This window comes from Elgaria multicarinata, chromosome 9 (genome assembly GCF_023053635.1).
Source record: "Elgaria multicarinata webbii isolate HBS135686 ecotype San Diego chromosome 9, rElgMul1.1.pri, whole genome shotgun sequence".
In the NCBI taxonomy this organism is placed as follows: domain Eukaryota; kingdom Metazoa; phylum Chordata; class Lepidosauria; order Squamata; family Anguidae; genus Elgaria; species Elgaria multicarinata.
This window is the reverse complement of record NC_086179.1, coordinates 85,199,322-85,217,665: the sequence shown is the minus strand read 5'-3', so window position 1 is coordinate 85,217,665 and position 18,344 is coordinate 85,199,322. Positions and strand designations below refer to the sequence as shown.

At 44.0% G+C, this 18,344-nt stretch overlaps 1 protein-coding gene across 1 annotated transcript in view; it reads right to left on the bottom strand.

The window, feature by feature from the left end:
* Positions 1 to 16,476, bottom strand: part of TM7SF3 (transmembrane 7 superfamily member 3) — a 35,350-nt gene extending 18,874 nt beyond the window's left edge. The window contains exons 1-2 of the mRNA XM_063134254.1: positions 16,161 to 16,476; positions 781 to 938 (exon numbers count right to left, since the gene is read on the bottom strand). Coding sequence (XP_062990324.1) covers positions 781 to 938; positions 16,161 to 16,236 — 234 coding nt within the window. The 5' untranslated portion in view covers positions 16,237 to 16,476. The remainder of the gene's footprint in view (positions 1 to 780; positions 939 to 16,160) is intronic.
* Positions 16,477 to 18,344: the final 1,868 nt, after the last annotated feature.

Sequence of the window (18,344 nt, the reverse complement as noted above, 5' to 3'; positions counted from 1 at the left end):
AGCCAGTGTGGTGTACTGGTTAGAGTGTTGGACAGGGAGTTGAGAGATCCGGGTTCTAGTCCCCATTGGACCATGAAGCTCACTGGGTGACTTTGGGCCAGTCACAGACTCTCAGACCAAGCTACCTCACAGGGTTGTTGTTGTGAGGAGAAAATGGAGAGGAGGAGGAGGATTATGTACACTGCCTTAGAGGAAAAAAGGCAGGATATAAATGTAATAAATAAATAAATAAATAATAAATAGGATATGGGACATGTCAATTCTGATGTGCTCTCCCCCTCCGACATAGACTGAGTTCCTAGGGGCAGAGAAGATTATCTCTGAGCCTGATAAACTCTTGGGAAGATTCCTCCTTGACTCCTGGAGAGTCTTGGAAACTTTCCTCCCCCACTTCCTGTCTTGGCTGGTCTACTTCTTCTTCTTTAGTCTCCAAGTCCAATTCGAGCTACACACCAGGGAGGCCAGGCCTGATCCTGATAGTCTGCAATCTCCCTGAGCCTGCTGTCAAGTCAGTCCAGATAACGGATAGTTTATTCTGGGCTATTCCAGATACAAATGAACCATATATTAGACTGGGTCATATGTTATCATTTAATCGATTAAGGCAGAGCAAGCAGTGGAAAGGTGTGTCAACCCAACACTTACACCCCTCATTCCAAAGGCAAAACGTTGAATCAAAGTGGGCCTGCCTTATTGGAAACCAACTACAAAACAAACAAACAAACCACAGAACAATCACGCTGCTGCTAAATGAATGCTAAGAAGCAAGACACCAAATACCTTATCAAAGGAGATGGTCACATTCTTTTGGTGAGCATGGATCTGAAAGACAATGGCAGTCACGTTGCTGGCAATATTCCTTAATACTGCTTCAGTTGGAATGGTTTCATTTAGCAATACATCCTTATACTTTCCCAAAGAAAGCTCAAGAGGAGGGCCTGCATTAAAAAAGGAGAAACAACTTTTAAGTTCAGGTTAGTTTTCTTGAGCGGGTGAAGAAACACAGGTGCCTGCCTTTGGGGGTTGGTGGACACATTTGGAATTTTGAACCTGATCCATACCAAACTGACTTCCATGGGGAAGGCTTGCCCAGTCATATAATGGCTCCCATGGTGGTCATGACCAGTAACAAGACACCCATTAACTAGGGTGACCATATGGAAAGGAGGACAGGGCTCCTGTATCTTTAACAGTTGCATAGAAAAGGGAATTTCAGCAGGTGTCATTTGTATGCATGTCACACCTGGAGAAATTCCCTCTTCATCACAGCAGTTAAAGCTGCAGGAGCTATACTAGAGTGACCAGATTTAAAAGAGGGCAGGGCTCCTGCAGCTTTAACTGTTGTGATGAAGAGGAAATTTCACCAGGTTCTCCATATATACAAATGACAACTGCTGAAATTCCCTTTTCAATACAACTGTTAAAGATACAGGAGCCCTGTCGTCCTTTTCATAGGGTCACCCTACATTAACCCGAAAGGCAAACATGTGAACACTAAAAGAAAAGTAACTTGCCCAAGAACCTAAGTACCTAGAGGTGGTTTCTGAGCTCCAAAACACAAAAACACTCTTTTGAACTTAAATAAAGATAGCGCTAGAGGGCAGAACTTTACTTTGCAGCATGCCAGCCTCCCAATTAAAATTTAAGAAATCTTAAGAAAATATAAATCAGAGAGGCAAGAAGCCTGGTGGCATCGAACGAAGTGCCCATGAGTGCCCGGTTTCCCCCCTGAATTTTTCCATTCCCCCCCCCCCCAGGCCTTCACATCTCTACTTGCAATTATCATAATTCAACCCCTTATGCTACCATTATACTATGGTGGTAGTCAACATTTTTGGCCAATATTTGATTGTCAGCAAATTATGTCTTTGATCAGGCAAAAGGCAACCCTAGCTTAACCTAGTTAACCAAGCAGTCAATGCAATCTGTCCATGGCCTCTTGAAGGAGAGAAGAGACAGGGAATTGGTTTTAGCTGACACATGAGACTTTATATTCTTGATTTATTTAATGTGTTAGGCTTTAAACTCTATATGCTCCTTGGCTTCAGCTTGCTAACTGCCCTCAGAAGGATAACAATAGCTTGAACTGTTTATTAGTTTGTGTCAGTTCATTAACTGCCACTCCCAGGCTTTCCTAAGCAAGCACAATCTCTTTATCGCAGATGATGAAACAAGCAAGCCTGACAAGCTGTAGCAAGCAGAGGTAGGAGTGTGTGACTAGGACTCGGAAGATCTAGGTTCTAGTCCCCACTCTGCCACGAAATGGGGGACTATGGGCCGGTTAAAGGCTCTCGGCCTAATCTATCTCACAGGGTCATTGGGGGATAAAATAGAGAGGAGGTGGCTCATATATGCTGCCTTCGGCTCTTTGGAGGAAAAGCAGTATATAAATGTAACAAACAAACAAATAAAAAAGATTAGCGTAACCCTCTAAAACTGGGGTCTCCAATATGGTGCACAAGGGTACCAACGTATCTGCAGACACCTCTCTTGCCACCCACCAGGCTTCCTGCCCCTCCTGATTTTCATTTTTAAATGTTTTAAATTTTTTTTTTTATTAAAATGGGGTTTTTGTAACTAGTCACACCCACCATGGCAGCCATTTTGTGAATGGGCAATACCCCACCAAATGGCAGCCATTTTGTGAAAGCACCCATGGCACTCTGTCAAAATCACTAATGTGCCCAATTTGGCTTCAAAAATGTGATGGTGTTTCGGACCTCAGACCTCACCTCTGCCATGTATGTAGGTTCTTGGGTAAGTTGCTTTTCTTTTAGTCTCACTAGCTTGCGTTCTGGGAAGCAAGTGTTTTGTGACTGGCCATGCCCACCATGGTAGCCATTTAATGAATAGGCAAGTCTCCCATAGCAGCCATTTTGTGAGAGCACCCACAATACTCCTTCAAAATTCCAAAAGTGCCCACTGAATCAAAAAGGTTGGGGCTCCTTGCTCTACAGGAAATCTGTACACAGCTATATTATTTGTTACATTTATAACCCGCCTTCCTCCAAAGAGCCCAAAACAGTGTACATGATCTTCCTTCTCTTCATTTTATCTTCGTAACAACCGTGTGAGGTAAGGCTAGGCTGAGAGTCAGTGACTAGCCCAAAGACACCCATCGAACTACATGGTAAAATAGGGAATAGAACCTGGGTCCCCCCAGACCATCACTCTAACCACTACACAACATTGGCTTTCAGTGTAGCTCTCACACATAGTTGTCATGAACCAAGTAATCAAGGAGCTTACTACCATAGCTAGACCAAAGTCCATCTAGGCCAGCATTTTGCTGCCAACAGCTACCAACAAGGTGTCTCTAGGCATTCACAAGCAGGCCATGACCACACCCATGTTTGTCCTCTCCAAATCATACCCAAAGTTATATTACTTCAGGGGGAAAAGTAACCCTCATATACATGTGACTAATGCCTACTGATAGACCTGTCCTTCAAGAAGCTAGAGTCCATCGTCAAATCTCATAGCAATACATCCCATATGTTAATAAAGCATTATGTGAAGAATTCTCTTTAGGCTATTGCCGGCCAGTTTCACTGGGCAACACAGAGTTCTAGTACTAACCCTAACACGCCCTCCAAAGCTCATAAACTAAGAAGCTGCAAACCCTTTGGCCTTTCCTTACAAGGAAGATGCGCCATGAGTTCTCCAACTGCTACTGAAAGCAAACAGTCCTTGAAAGCTTTAAATAGCTGTTTTTTTCCATTAGGCTTTTATTACCGAGGGGCAAACTTCTCCCGCTCCCATCTTTGACCTTTCAACCCTTGTTCTAAAAGGACTAGCTGCACAACGTTACAACAAACCCCTCCCCAACCGACCCAGAAACTTGCTAAAGGTAACAAACAATGGATTTAATAAAGAGATGAGCTTCTTAGGATATTACAGTTCGCAATTTAACTCAATGAAACTATTGTTTGAACATGTAGGAGCCTTTTTTGTAATTATGACATTAGACAAAATATTTGCATTCATTCATTAGCTCCAGAATTATCTTCTTTCCAAAGTCTCCACGTGTGGACACACAGCTCAGCCAACACAATGCAGATTATATGGACGATTAGCCAGATTCACTGATGATACTGCTTTTATGAACTTCATTCCTTGAACAAGATCTCACAAACTACACAGAACAAGTGAAAAACTCACATCTGCACAAGCAGGAATAAGCTGCAGTGAGTCTTGAGGTCATGTACTCATTCACTGCCCTCTCCTCCTGCGAGGCCAGAAAGAGGCATTTAGTTAGTTTCAGCATTTGATCTACCACACCAGGCCATGTTCTCTGGACCTAGAAATCTGGTTAATCTTAACTGTGGCTAGTTTAAACAAGCCAGCTTCCACTATGGTTTGAAGTTGGCTTGTTTGAACCATAATTACTGTTAACCATGCTTTAACCATTAATGCTAATGAGTTTGTTGGTCCGAAGAGCATGATAAAACCACAATTAACCAAAAGTAGAAGCAAAAGTGTCTGAGCTCCTCCTCTTCCTGGCCATGAGAGGAGGAGAGAGGAGCATATGAGCCCAAGGCACGCTGCAACTCATTTCTATTTGTGGGCATCACACTTAAAAAGAATTTAGTCCAGGCAACATGCGGCCCCTGCCATCCACCGAAATTCATTTAAAAAAAGTAAATAGATGTATATTAGCTTGCAATCAAGCTACTTTTGACCCTTTGGGTGCTCTGCGCAGCTACGGACAGCATTTTGGTTTCTGATTCCCCCCTTCATTTTTGGCACCTGTGTGGGGGGGGGGTGGCCTGGGGGAAAACAACAATGCCCCCTGGACCTCCTGAAGTTGTCCATCCCTGCCTTAACATTATGGATTGACCCCACCTTTCCATGCAATAGCAAGTGCAGGAAGATAATTTTGGAATCTGTGCCACGGCCCATGCATGCATTAGACCATCACAACATGTGCCCTGTTAGCTCCTGTTGTGCTAGCGGTAGATCCCTGAGTATGCAGGAGAACAGGATAGTTCCCAAAGATTTTTTGTTGTTGTTGATTTAAATTATATATCACTTTCCTCCGCACTGAGCATATTCCTGTTCTTCTGGGAACTGTAAATTAAAAAAAAACAAGTACACAATTCCTGATAAGCACAACACAGCCTTTGGCTTCAAAGGTTTTCTGCGGCCTTAAACCTTAAAGTGATGTTCTGCAAATGTCACAAAATGGTGCTGGTTTATAAATACGTACAAAGCCAAATTTCATGCAGGCCTAATACACAAGAACTGCAGTTGTCAGTTTCGTTCTTCTTAACTCCTAGCGTTCAGAAATAGCTTACTGCCAACAGCGACAGTTATTGCTAGTAACCCAGAATTAACTGCAGCAAAGGATTTGGTTCTTTAACATCTCATGATTTAGGGACATGAAATTTGGTAATTTTTTTCAATTTTATGCTAGCAGGAAATTGTTATGCAATGTGAAGGTTCTCAGAAAACCAGCACAGTCTCCAAGCCTAAACTGGGTCATTTCCTGTGTAAAAAGAGGCTTCAAAGGCCATGCACCAAGGAAGCTCTTCTCACTTCAAACCAAACTTGACAGTCCAGCAACCAAACTCCTTGTTACCAAGTAAACCAGATGAAAGTCGATGACTTACTAGCACCTTTGATCGCACTTCGCAGCCCTCAGACGCATATGAGACTCTGAGCTGGCTCGTGCATTTCCAAGACATGACAAGTTGCTGCCCCACCCTTCCGCTTGTTTGAAACATGTGAACCAGCTCTCTGAACCAAAACTGGCGTCCCCTCTTTGCTACAGGGAGGGCAAAGCCAGCCACAGTGAGACACTGGAATGGGCACTCTACTAAACAAAGATAAGAGTGTTGCTTCACAGCATTTGCTTGCTATTGCTTTGAAGAACGGTTGGTGCTCTATGCTGCCACAGTGGGCATGGCGAGACGGGGCGATATCCCGGGGATCGTCCCTGTGCATCCACATGACACACAGGGCATCCTGGAAGCAGGGAGTGATAATCCCTCCCTTTCCCCGGGATATCACCCTACCCATTAATTTAGATTTTTCCTGCGTTCTTGGGACGATCCTAAGACTGCGGGGCGTGTGGCCCGCCATCAGAGTTTTGTCCTGGCACCTCGCAAGTAACTGCGCAAGGGGCATGGAGCTCCTCAGGAGCTCTGTGCCCATCGTGGGTGGGGTGCGGGGAGCGCAAGGGTTTCCCCCCTCTTTAAAACACATTTTGCGCACAAGTATTCGTGCGCTCTTCTCCAATTAAAAAAAACAAAATGGTGGGCGCGATGTCCTCTTCCTCCTGGGACGTCGCACGCCGTGTGTAGATGAGGAGGACGATCTCGCAATCATAAAATCACAAGAATATCCCCCACCCCACCCCTTGTCTAGCCATGCCCAGTGGAACTACGCCAGGATGAAAATTACGGGTAAAGGGTTGCATAGATTATAGAGAACGTACCAACAGGAGACCCATTACCCATAGATTCATCAAGAACATGCAGAGCATTCTTCTTCTGTGCCAGACCATAGGGCTACCTAGCCCAGAATTGCTAACTCTGATTGGCAGCAGCTCTCTGAGCCAGCCTCCCTCAACCTGGAACCTTGCAGCTATTTTTCACTACAACTCTCATCAGCCCAAGCCAGCATGACTAATGGGCAGGAATTGTGAAAGTTGTAGTCCAACCCCACCCCACCCAGATGACACCAAGTTGGGGAAGGTTGGTCTAGCGCAGGAGTGCGCAGAAAAGGTCATTAGAGTGGTCACTGAGATCATTCAAGGGCATGCTCCTGGTGGTTCCACATGGCCCTATGGCCCTATTGGAGTCCACCAGGAGAAGAGCCTTTAGTGTGGGGGCCCCTTCTCTTTGGAACTCCCTGTGAGGTCAGGCAGGAGCCAACATTGTGATGCTTCGGTGCCTACTGAAAACAACTCTTTTCCAAGAAGCATTCCTCAAGTGAACAGCTACTGTTTTAATTGGTACCTTGTTTTAAATCGAACAATTATAATTTGCTGCTTTAATTCTGTAGCTTTTTACTGTTTTATTCCTATGTTCACCACTCCAGGATCTATTTTACATATGGAGCAGCATATAAATATTGTAAATAAATAAAATAGATCTTCGGATGCTTTGGACTTCAACTCCAAGTATTCCTGACCACTGGTCATGGTGGCAGAGGCTTTTGGGAGTTGAAGTCCAAAGCAACTATAGATCCATCTACTTCCCACCCCTAATCTAGGGGATTAAGCACAGACTCGTTCCCAGCTCTGATTCCAAAACCCAACTGGAGACATAAAGGACTGATGAAGGGATATTCAGAATGCCAAGCATGTGCTTTACCACTGAACCACAACCTAGCTAACCTTCGGAGATATTTCAAAGGCTTTACACATCCTAATTATTATACATTGATGAGTAATCTGTGGGATGGAGAGAGAATGATGGTTGCAAAAGATCTGGAAAAATCCAAGGACACTAATTACTTGTCTAAACTATGTTTTACAAGGATAAATAGAACAGGCAGCTACAACAGAGCAAGTGTGAAAGACTTACCCTTTGAGGATATTTTGAATCTATTTCTTTTTCATTTTCTGGAATCAAATTCATTCTGCTTGTCCAATTTACACATATTTTATCTCTAGACCAAGTTGGTGAATAGCTTGTCTTTTGTATAGATTTATATGAACCCTTACGTCCACCTTCCCCAGTCTGGTGCCCTGCTAGCCATGTTGACTGGGCCCCCATCTAAACAACAACGGGATTGCTCCTCATTGAATATAAACCCAAATTTTCATAGCTTCGAACCTATGCAAAGAGCATCACACTGCAGCAGTTATTCATGTGCACATACAAGGCTACGGAACGCTAATGCTTTATCTGTGGAGCTCTGCAGATTCATATAAGAGGAAAACCGAGGGGGGGAAGAAACGAGGCAGCAGACGAGGATGTGAGAGGAGGACTGAACACATCTCCTCCCTCTCACTGCCTGTTCCCCCCTCTTTGTTTTAATTTTAAAAGCTCTCTCTGTGGACCTCTGCAGATTCATATAAGTCAACATGAAAACAGCGGGAAGGAATGAGGCAGCCATTGGACGCGATAGGTGAGAAGGCGGTAAATCAGCCAATCACTTTGTCCTGCCCTCAAAGTTACACCCACGTCTCAAAATGCGATTTTACTCCCCCAAGGACACATAACTCTAATGTGGTGCAAACTCGAACGTTGATCGAAAAGTCGCAGTAAATCGCAAATGCAAATATGCACATTCTTGCGTTAAAAAACTAGCGTTGTGGTAAATGGGCGGCTGCGTCATGTGTCTTGAAACGCAAGTCTGCGCATCTAGGTCGGGGTAAAGAAGCTGTATAGACATACCCTGGGAATGATGGGAGCCGGAGGTACCAGTTTGGGTGAAATCTGACTTTTTGCACCTTCCAGACTGAACACGGACTCTGAAGTTGAAGTCCATATGTTTCTGAGCTTGCAATGTGAGTGATGGACCCCCGAAAATGCATTCGACAGCACATTTTGAAAAATGTGAATGAAAAAAGGTGTATTTTTGAAAAAGGCACATAAATATGCTTCATTCAACAGGAGGAGAATGCATACATTTCAAAAATGCACACGATTGATGCATACTTTGGGAGGGGGCAGGAATTCCCACAAAAATACATACAGATTTTCCTGCAAAGAGTAAAACCTCACAATCTGATATAGATTCAAGTCAGAACAAGCTTCAAGATGGAATTCAGAGAACTTCAGCAAGCTTGAATTTTGGTGATTCACATATTCCTACCAACCACAGAGAACCTCCTAATTTTCTCTTTCTTTGATATACAAGGAAAAGAGACAAAACCTTGGACCAGGAAAGCTTAACTCCAGCTTATCTCAGCCAAGCACGTCACAAAAGTCTTAACATCAAGAGCAGTTCACATGATGTTAAGTACTCATGACACAGCACAGACTGTACACGTGGATCATTACTTCCAAAGGTATATTTGATTGTAGAAACCCTCTGGTGATAATTCCTCTTGCTTCCGTGGATATCAGTGCAATTGATTGATTGATTGATTGATTGATTACATTTATATACCGCCCCATAGCTGAAGCTCTCGGGCGGTTAACAAAAGTTAAAAACAGTGAACATTAAAAAGTATACAAAATTTAAAACCATCAAGAACATAAAAACAGTATAAAAACCACGGTATCCATTTAAAAACAACAGTTCTGGGGTCCGTTAAAAAAAAACTTAGCGTTGTTAAATGCTGTTAAATGCCTAGGAAAAGAGAAAAGTCTTGACCTGGTGTCGAAAAGATAACAATGTTGGTGCCAGGTGAGCCTCATCGGGGAGATCATTCCATAATTGGGTGGGGCATTCCATAACTAGGGGACCATATGCAAATCTTATATAAGAATGTGATAGTGCATCGCTTTTTACTTGAGATCTACCAGACCGATTTTGCTCATTTTTGTAAAAACTGAAGCTTGAGCAGTGTAGACGTGCAGAAAATTTCGAAAGTTCAAAGCTCAAGCTTTAATAGTAATTAATTTCCTCTGTGCCAAACAGGCAGGGCAGCCCCTCCACCAGCGGGATGACAGATAGCTGTGCTCTGCAAATCAGTGTAGGGTAAAGGCAGACCCCAGCTGCAGCTGCTAATTAGGCAGTCATCACCAGCGGTGAAGGGTTGGAGGTGGCGAATCGGAAAGTACGAGGAAGGTGGCAGGTCTGTGCCACATATAAATTACAGCGGGGCGATTCACTATACATGAGCTACATTTGCATTATTCATGAGCCCCTGTGTGGTGAGTGGACTAAGGGGCAAAAAAGCAGGAAAGGAACAGGTCTACTAGGTACTAGGCAGGATCTACACTACTGCTTTAAAGCGCTTTATAATAGTTTTGACAACTGTATACAGAGTGCGTCCTAGGCCCCAACAGTTCTCAAAACTGTTATGTTGTTGTTGTTTATTCGTTCAGTCGCTTCCGACTCTTCGTGACTTCATGGACCAGCCCACGCCAGAGCTTTCTGTCGGCTGTCGCCACCCCTAGCTGGTGACATGGGATTTATACTAGTAATAAAATAGAAGACTATTGAGAAGACTGGTATTGTGAGTCAGAAAATTCCATTCATTTGGGAAATCTGGGTCAGACAGCTCCACCCATATACAAACTCTTTGTTTTTCAGTTTACAAAATAGTACTGAAGCATAATATCATATTATAATGATGCAATACAAATATTTATTTATATACTACCTTTCTGTAACACAACAGGCCTCCATGTAAGATCTAAAAATAACCTAATCATAAAATAAAAAGTCATGGCCTTGGTGATGTCCTCCTGGCTTTCAAGAACAGCTAGGGCCAAGCATTTTAGCGTTTAGGTGGTAGAACTTTTCCTCATCCAGGCAGCTGGACATTCCATGTCCCACAACTCTCTCCAACGCAGTGGTGACTGATGACCAGGCTCAAAGGTGGCTCAGTCAATGGCTGCTCCTTAAACACTATGCAGCAGCCATTAAGGAAACAGGATCCCTCCAGAAGTATGCTACTGAAGCCAAGATAATATATAAATGGCCTGGTTTGTAAATAATGCTAACCCATGGTATGGGTTTTTGAAGTCTGGGTGGTCATGAAATACGAATGCAGCCATACTAATAAACCATGGCTTGTTAACCATGAAGAACCTAGAAAGAGAACCCATGAGTTGCTGTTCAGTTGTGGACTCTGGGTTGTCATTACATGTGGACCCAAAATTATGAGTTGTGCATGGGTTGTTTCTCCAGGCTACAGAGTCAATGGAGAAGAGCAGTTAAGAACATCAGCTGCTCTACAAGCTGGTACTACAGTGCTGCAAAGGCATTTGGGATATAGGGAGGGAGTGAAACAGAAGGAAAACAAACAACCCAGGGATTGAGAAAATACAGTTTGTTTAATCATCTGCCAAACAAAACTTGGCTAGGGCAACAAACATGGGTTAAACATGTACTAGCTTTATGTATAAACCAGGACAATGTAACTGCCGGCTGCGGTTTTTAAAGTTATACAGTTGTTGGTTTTTAAGTGAGAAAAATCTAACTTACATTGTCACACGTACAACAAAAAATACTAGATCAGCTCTTATGGCCATCTAATCTAACATGGTTTGCCTTCAAACTATGGACTGAAATCCACTTCAAACTACGTTTTTTCTGTCTGCTGTAGAGACAACTATGGTTAGCATTTAATAACCAGACTGGGATGCACTGACAAATTACTGTTGTGTCAAACCATGGACGCAAGGGATAGATGAACCCAAGGAGAGGAAGTAATGTGCAAGGTTCATGGGGCATTACTGATCACCAAACCGCAAAATAAATATTGTTCACTGAAAAATAAATATTGTTTGGTTTAATATGTTTTAGTTGTGTATATTATTCACCATTTTATATTGGTTGACTTTATCTGTACGCCACCCTGAGATCCCAAAGATATAGGGAAGGAGACAAATGTTTTAATAATAATAAAAATGATTTGGCTATGAGCCATAATAAAACAGTGAGAGCAACTAAAGATAAAACTGGTCACCCAAAAAAGCGCCAAGTGTATATCAAAGCAACCCAAGGAACATATAATAGTAATCCAAATTTGGCAACAATGACACTTACTAGCAAGATCTCAATTGCAGACCAAAACATACAAGTCAAAATGTTTTAGTGTTCCTTCGCAGACCCCAGAGCAAAGGTGGACACAGAACAAGTAATGTTTTCCATTGGCAAACAGAACTTGTTTTCTTTTGAGTAACTCTCAGAGAGAAAGTTAAATGCCTGGTCCAAAGCTTCCCATAAATTATAACACAGTGAATACAGGCAATTTCCCAGCTCCTCCTCCATACAAATACAATAATAAAAACTAAAAGGTGCTTTGCTAATACCGTATAGATACGAGGCATTGTGCATCCACTAATATTTTGGACAGGGAGAGGAAAGAAAATGATTGCCACTGGCCCTGGACCACATGGAAGAATCATGACCTACAGGACTTTGTACCAAATAAAGGATTCTATTCTTCGGTACTGCGTAACCTCCTCAAACCACAGGAGAACTTCTGCAGGGTGGGAACTTGTGCATGGGATGGCAGGAAAAGTAGTCAGAGCACTTCAACGGTTGTATAGTGCACTGCATGTGTACAATAGGCACCTTTCCATATAGAAGTCAGCTGTGCCAAAACTTCACTGCAATCAATGGGATTCAGTCAATCAGAATTGAGAGATAAACACAAAATTACTCTTAAAGCCATTTATTTCAATGGACTAAACGCATACCTGACTAACTTTGGATGGTGCCCGGAATACTTCCTGAATTAAACTCTAACTTCAATTTTGTTCCACCTTGTTATTCTGCTTCACAAGCATTTTTGAAGGTATTTTAAGTGCCTTACAATCTGGCTGCTATATACTTTTCAGTTGCTCATATTCTCCTGAACAAGACAGGCCTACTAGAACTCTGATCAAGCAATTTGGGGTCATGACAATTCTTTGTAAAACTGCTGATCAATATGTTGCATTCCAGGTATCTGAGCAACTACTGAGCTGTATTTAGATCAAGTTAACTGACGTAAACTGACATCACTGTCAGTCCCAGCATCGGCACACAGCCAGGATCCCAGAGGGGCCACCGCAGTTGATACTAGTAGTAGTAGTAGTAGCGGTATTTCAAACTGAGAAGCCCAGTGCTGACTGAAGAAGTGCCAAGAAGGTATAGCTGCCCTTCCTCATCTCCTCTGGATCCCAAAACAGCAGAGCCCAGAGGCATTTCAGGGAAATGAGAGAGTGTCCACAGCCTAGCGCTTCCCCACTCAACACTGGCCCACTTTTTAAAGCGGGGCCAGGTGCATTAGTACCACTGCCCCCACCCATCTCATCTAGTAAGCTGATGGGGTTGCCCAGGGCCCCCTCAAACCTGGCACCAGATCTAATTTCTACACAACAGTCTTTCCCAACCTAATGTCCCCAGCATGCCATTGGCCATGCAGTTTGGGAATTATGGGAGCTGCAGTCCAAGACATCTTCAGGCTGCTATGTTGGGGAAGGCTATGTATCCTTCGCTCTATGCTCAGACCTATTACCAAAATGCTGCAACAACAGTGGTTGACCACTAACACATAAATAGATGTTGCCTCAATATGCACACCAATACCAGTAGGAGACCTAGAGCCAAGCAGGGCCTTTACTACCAGCTCCCTGACCTTATGCCAGGGGTAGACAAGTTGTGGCCCTACAACTACTATCAGAAGTAGGCAGCATAGCCAATGGTGAAGGGTTGAAGGAGTTGTAGGACAAGACTTTTGGAGGACCCCAGGTTGCTCACCTATGCCTACTCCCACAAGATTCCCTATTGAAATGCAAAAAAATCACCCCAAAAAACAATTAGTCATCACCCCAAATGAGCTTTAATATTTAGACTTCCAGACATTTGCATGCAATTCAATTTCTTAAATAAACCCTAAGTGACCCTTTAATCAGTGTCATGAAGCACAAGATACTGAAGCTCAGAAGGAGTCTCCCAAGACTGAAGGAGATCTTCCGAAGGAGATCTCTAGCTTGAGAAAGGATGACTACTGAAACTGTGTAACGGGGACTAATAAAGTATCTTAGGGTGCAATGTTTAGATAGAAAAAAGCCCTACAACACCCAGCATGCCCAACCATCTTGGGAGACGTAGGGCTTTTTTCCATCTAAACATGCAGAGGATTGTGCCCTAGACGTCTTGGAGATAGCAGCCCATTTCGAGCTTCTAAATTCATGTGACAACCATCAGGTGAGAGGACAAACAAAGCCATAGTAGCTTGCCCAGGCTCCCCTGCTGCCCCTCCATCACAGGCATTGGTTCAGAAAGTCCGAACCATCTACTCTATGCACATGGGCTCTGCCTGTAATTTAGAACCTGGTCTGATCAGGGAACCTAAACACAGGCCATGGATAGACAAGGGGGTTGGAGGGCGACGATCTTGAGATTTTATGATCGCGAGATCATCACCCTTGTCTACAAGCGGCACGCGACATTGCAGTCGCCATTTTGTTTTTTAAAGGAGGAGCACACGAGCGCTCCAACAGAAATTGTAAGGTTTTTCTTTTTTAAAAAAAAAAACCCACACACCTTGCCCTCCCCCCACCCCAGCCCTGATGGGCACAGAGCCCAGGTCCCAGCTCCTCACGGTTATTTGCGAGGAGCCAGGACAACCCGCAACACCCGGCCACATGTTCTGTGGTCTCAGGATCTTCCGGAGACTGCAGGAAAAGTGGGGGGAAAGGGTGGGACAATATCCCAGGCCAAGGGAGGGTTCATCCTTCCCTGCTCCCAGGATGCCCTGTGCGTTATGTGGACGCACAGGGATGATCCCGGGGCAATCACCGGGATATCGCCTGGTCTAGACATGGCCACGGAGAGCAGGCTCCCTACTTCAGCCCTTTTCCCTCCAGCATGGAGGCCAGACAGCAGGGACGCAATGGAGGGCGCAGGGCCAGCTACTCCCCTCAAGCAGCTGGAATTGCGTCCACTGAGAATGGCTAGAAAGAAGCAGGGATTACGAAAAGCTAACAGGAGAAGGTGAGTCTCCACTGCTTTAAAATGGTTTATAACAGTAGTGACAACTGTTGGGGCCCAGGATATACAATTTTCAAACCATTTTCAAAGTGTCATACCCTGCTTAGTGTAGATCTGAGCCTGAAGTCAAGTGGAAAAGCTGGTTAAATTTCCAGCCATGTATTCCAAAAGATTCAGTGCACACGAGGATTCCTTTTCATCTCCTGTGTGCTCTCTGTTTCTAATATTAAATTGTGCTTATGTAGCCTATTATTAAAATGCAGGTGATACTGCAGCAAGACAAACCAGTCAGATTGGCAAAATCTGCCTTTGCATTAAATGATATTATAGCCTAAAGGAAGCATTTGCTGCTCTCCTTCTGGATTATCCACAGTAGTCAGCATAGACCCACCTCAGCAATAAAGACATACTTGTTGATCAGCTGAGAAAATCAAGAACGCTTCACTGTTGCTAAAGCACATGACTAAAATTATGAGGACACATGACAAATTCTTTGAAGCTACAATTCCCATGACTGCTTTGCTTCCTTTAGAAGACGCCCAATTTGGGAAATCAACTACCATTCATGCCTATATTCCTGTCCAGAAAAATCTCCAGTAAACGAGAGCATTATATTAAATATTATAAATACAATAAAGGGGTTGGAGCCATATTTACTTATACCTAGAATATACCCATTGAAATCAATGAAACTTTAGTCATGACTTGATTTCCCCATTTATTTTAATGGGTCTACCCTGATCATGACTAAATCTGAATCTAACCCAACATTTTTCTCCTCCATCCTATGCCAAAAACCACTCCTAACCCACTTACTATCAGTCTGTGATGAAATTTTCAAAGACCGTCTCAGGGCTTCTCTCAAGGGAGACCCAGTGAAATCAATGGGATAGGTTAATCAAAACTAACTTCAACCCCACTGATTTCAATGGGTTTTCTCCAAGCATTTGTAAGTCTAGGAGTACACTTAAATTGTGGTGTGTGTTTTTAAAGTGTACAAATAAAATGCTAAGGACAGAGGTGACAAAGCAAGCATTAGAAAGGATGCATTTATTATACAGGCACATAGATGAGACGGCTGGGATTGGCTGTAGCATGCTGTTGAAGGTACACCAGTTGGTAAACCCAAGTTTGTTATTGCCTAAGGTGTGAAACAGCCTTCAATACAGATTGGTCTAGGAACCTTCTCTGCACCCCCTGAAAAGCATCACCCCTTTGTATTGAATTTCCACTCCATACAAAACATTGCACAAGACCTCAAATTAACCCAAGGCCTTTCACCTCTTGCTTTATGGAATTATTCGATTTGCATGAAACCGACAACTCAGATGCTTCCATCCTAAATCCCCCCTTTTAAAAGAAAAACAGCTTTGAGCCATAGACACCCACAACCAACGCTAGAAGCTACAAAATTGCGCTTGTTTGAGCCATGAAGGGCTATTTCCGAAAGCAAAGCAAAACGACGTGCGGCGCAACCCCATCATACATGTCTAAACAGTACCGAGTCTGGTTGGAGTTTACTCCCACATAAAGGGGTCAGGGAGTGCAGCTTCAGTCTCTAGCTCCTAGACTGAAGGAAGCGGAATCTGCCTTTGCGTTCTCACCTGCCGTGGCGTTTTCTTCAGCTTCACTTCTGCAAACGACCCCCAAAATCAGGAACAATCCTCCAGGGATCCACATTATGCCAACAAATGAGATCCCACCCCCCACCCCAGCCCCAAACTCTTGAAAGGAACGAGAGGAAAAACGATGGATCTCCAACACACACACACACAAAAACGGATCGACAGGGCGGGCGGGCTCTCTAACCCGGGCAACAAGCACAAAACCTCATTGCTGATCAAAACCGCGCCGCGTTTGCTCCAACGTTTGCTTGGAGGTGTAGCTGCGGCGCGCCTCCATTTCTAAACCCGCAGGCGAACCAGCAGGCCAGTCGGCGCGCACTTCCGCGAATTAACCCTTCACACAGCTCCGCAGCTGCTTTCTTCCACTGCGTTCAGCGGGACCTGCAACCCCGCCTGCCTCCCCCTCCCACTCACGAGCGTGGACTAGAATTCAAACTTCAGCCATAAACATTAAGGACGCAAATCCCACGCCACGGGTAGGCAGACAAAAGTCCTACAACTCCAAACATTCATTCCTCAGCCGCCCATCGAGCCCGGTCGAACCCAGTGCAGCTTCCCAACAGTTGTCAGTGCACTTCATTACCGCTATAAAGCAGTAGTGTAGATCCTGCAGTGCACTTCAATATCACTGTAAAGCAGTTTATATACCGCTTTCATAGTGGAATATTCTGCTTGGTGTAGATGATACCCCAGACTCTTAACTCATAGGCCCTTGCTACACCTAAGGATTATCCCAGGCAAATGGAGGGATCGACCCTGCCTGCTCCCAGGATCCCCTGTGTGTCATTTGGATGCACAGGGATGATCCTGGGGGGAAAAGGCAGGTGTAGAAACGGCCATAGACTGAAGAAAGAGGAGGCTGCAGCATGCATAGCATTGCGCCCTGAACTAGTGAAAATAAAACCCACCTTTTAAATATTTTGAGTATCTATTCCAAGGGTGGTTAGGGGTGCAATCCTATGCATGTTTAGACATTAAAAAATAATAATCCTACGGCTCCCAGCATTCCCCAGCTAGTTATGCTGGCTGGGGGATGCTGGGAGTTGTAGGATTTTCCCCCTGTCTAAACATGCATAGGATTGCACCCTAGAGGGTGTTGAGGAATAAGTAATCTGCATCAAGTAATCCTGGATCTATGTACACATACATTCTAGTTTAATAGTAAAGACTGTTTTCATTTATTACAAACCAATTTCAAAGTGTATCGGTTTGGAATTGAAGGGTTAGACTCGGCTAGACAAGATTAGGTAATAAATGCTTCTCCCAAGGTGCTAGCATACATTTCAAAAAACATGCGCGTGGTGGGAGGTTGGTTTAGACGAGAGGAATCTGGTGTAAGGGGTTGTGTGCGAACTGCAAAATGGTTTATAGTTATTAATTAGAGTTGGCGGCAGCATCTTTTCAATACACACATAGTCAGAAATACATTTCATTGGTTAAATGAGGTTTACTTCATAACCTAGTTCTATACCTGTTTCTCAGAAAGCAGTGTTCTGGGATTCCTAGAATTGCAGTCTTGGCTTTTTCTGCCAAGACATTTTTCTGTGCTTTGAACAATTGCATGACTAGCCAAATTCAACAGGTGAAGCATTCCCCATCCTTACACATGTAACTACATTCCTGCACCTCTCAGGCTACGTGAAAGATATTGTCGAGGTTGAAGCAGGGAAATAGAGGGATGCGAACCATATTGAGGTTGATGCGATCCGTTTCGCAGCATTCTGTAATAAAATCCCACTAATTTCAATGGAAATTCTTCCCAAGAAATTGTGCAGAGGTTTGCAGCCATGCTGCCCTATCCACGCACATTTACTCAGAAGCACATTCCACTGGGTACAACAGGCCGTAATCCCAAGTAAATTCACTTAGGGTTATGTAAACCTTGGCTACTCCGCCTGTTTTCCCCATACCGCTTATCACTTGAGTCCGCTTAATACTTAGAATTGAGAGAGCGGCAACGTCGCCTCCCTTCCACCAGAGGGAGCGCCACGAAACTTCTCTCCTTAACCTCGCTCCACCATAGAGACAGGAAGCGTCTGAACACTTGTTGTTGCAACTCTATGGCCCCAACGGTGAACAAGAATCGGACCAGAAAGAAAACGACACGCAGTGTTGCCTGGCAACCTCATCTTCCGCTTCTTCTCACGCTTAGCCTAGACCGAG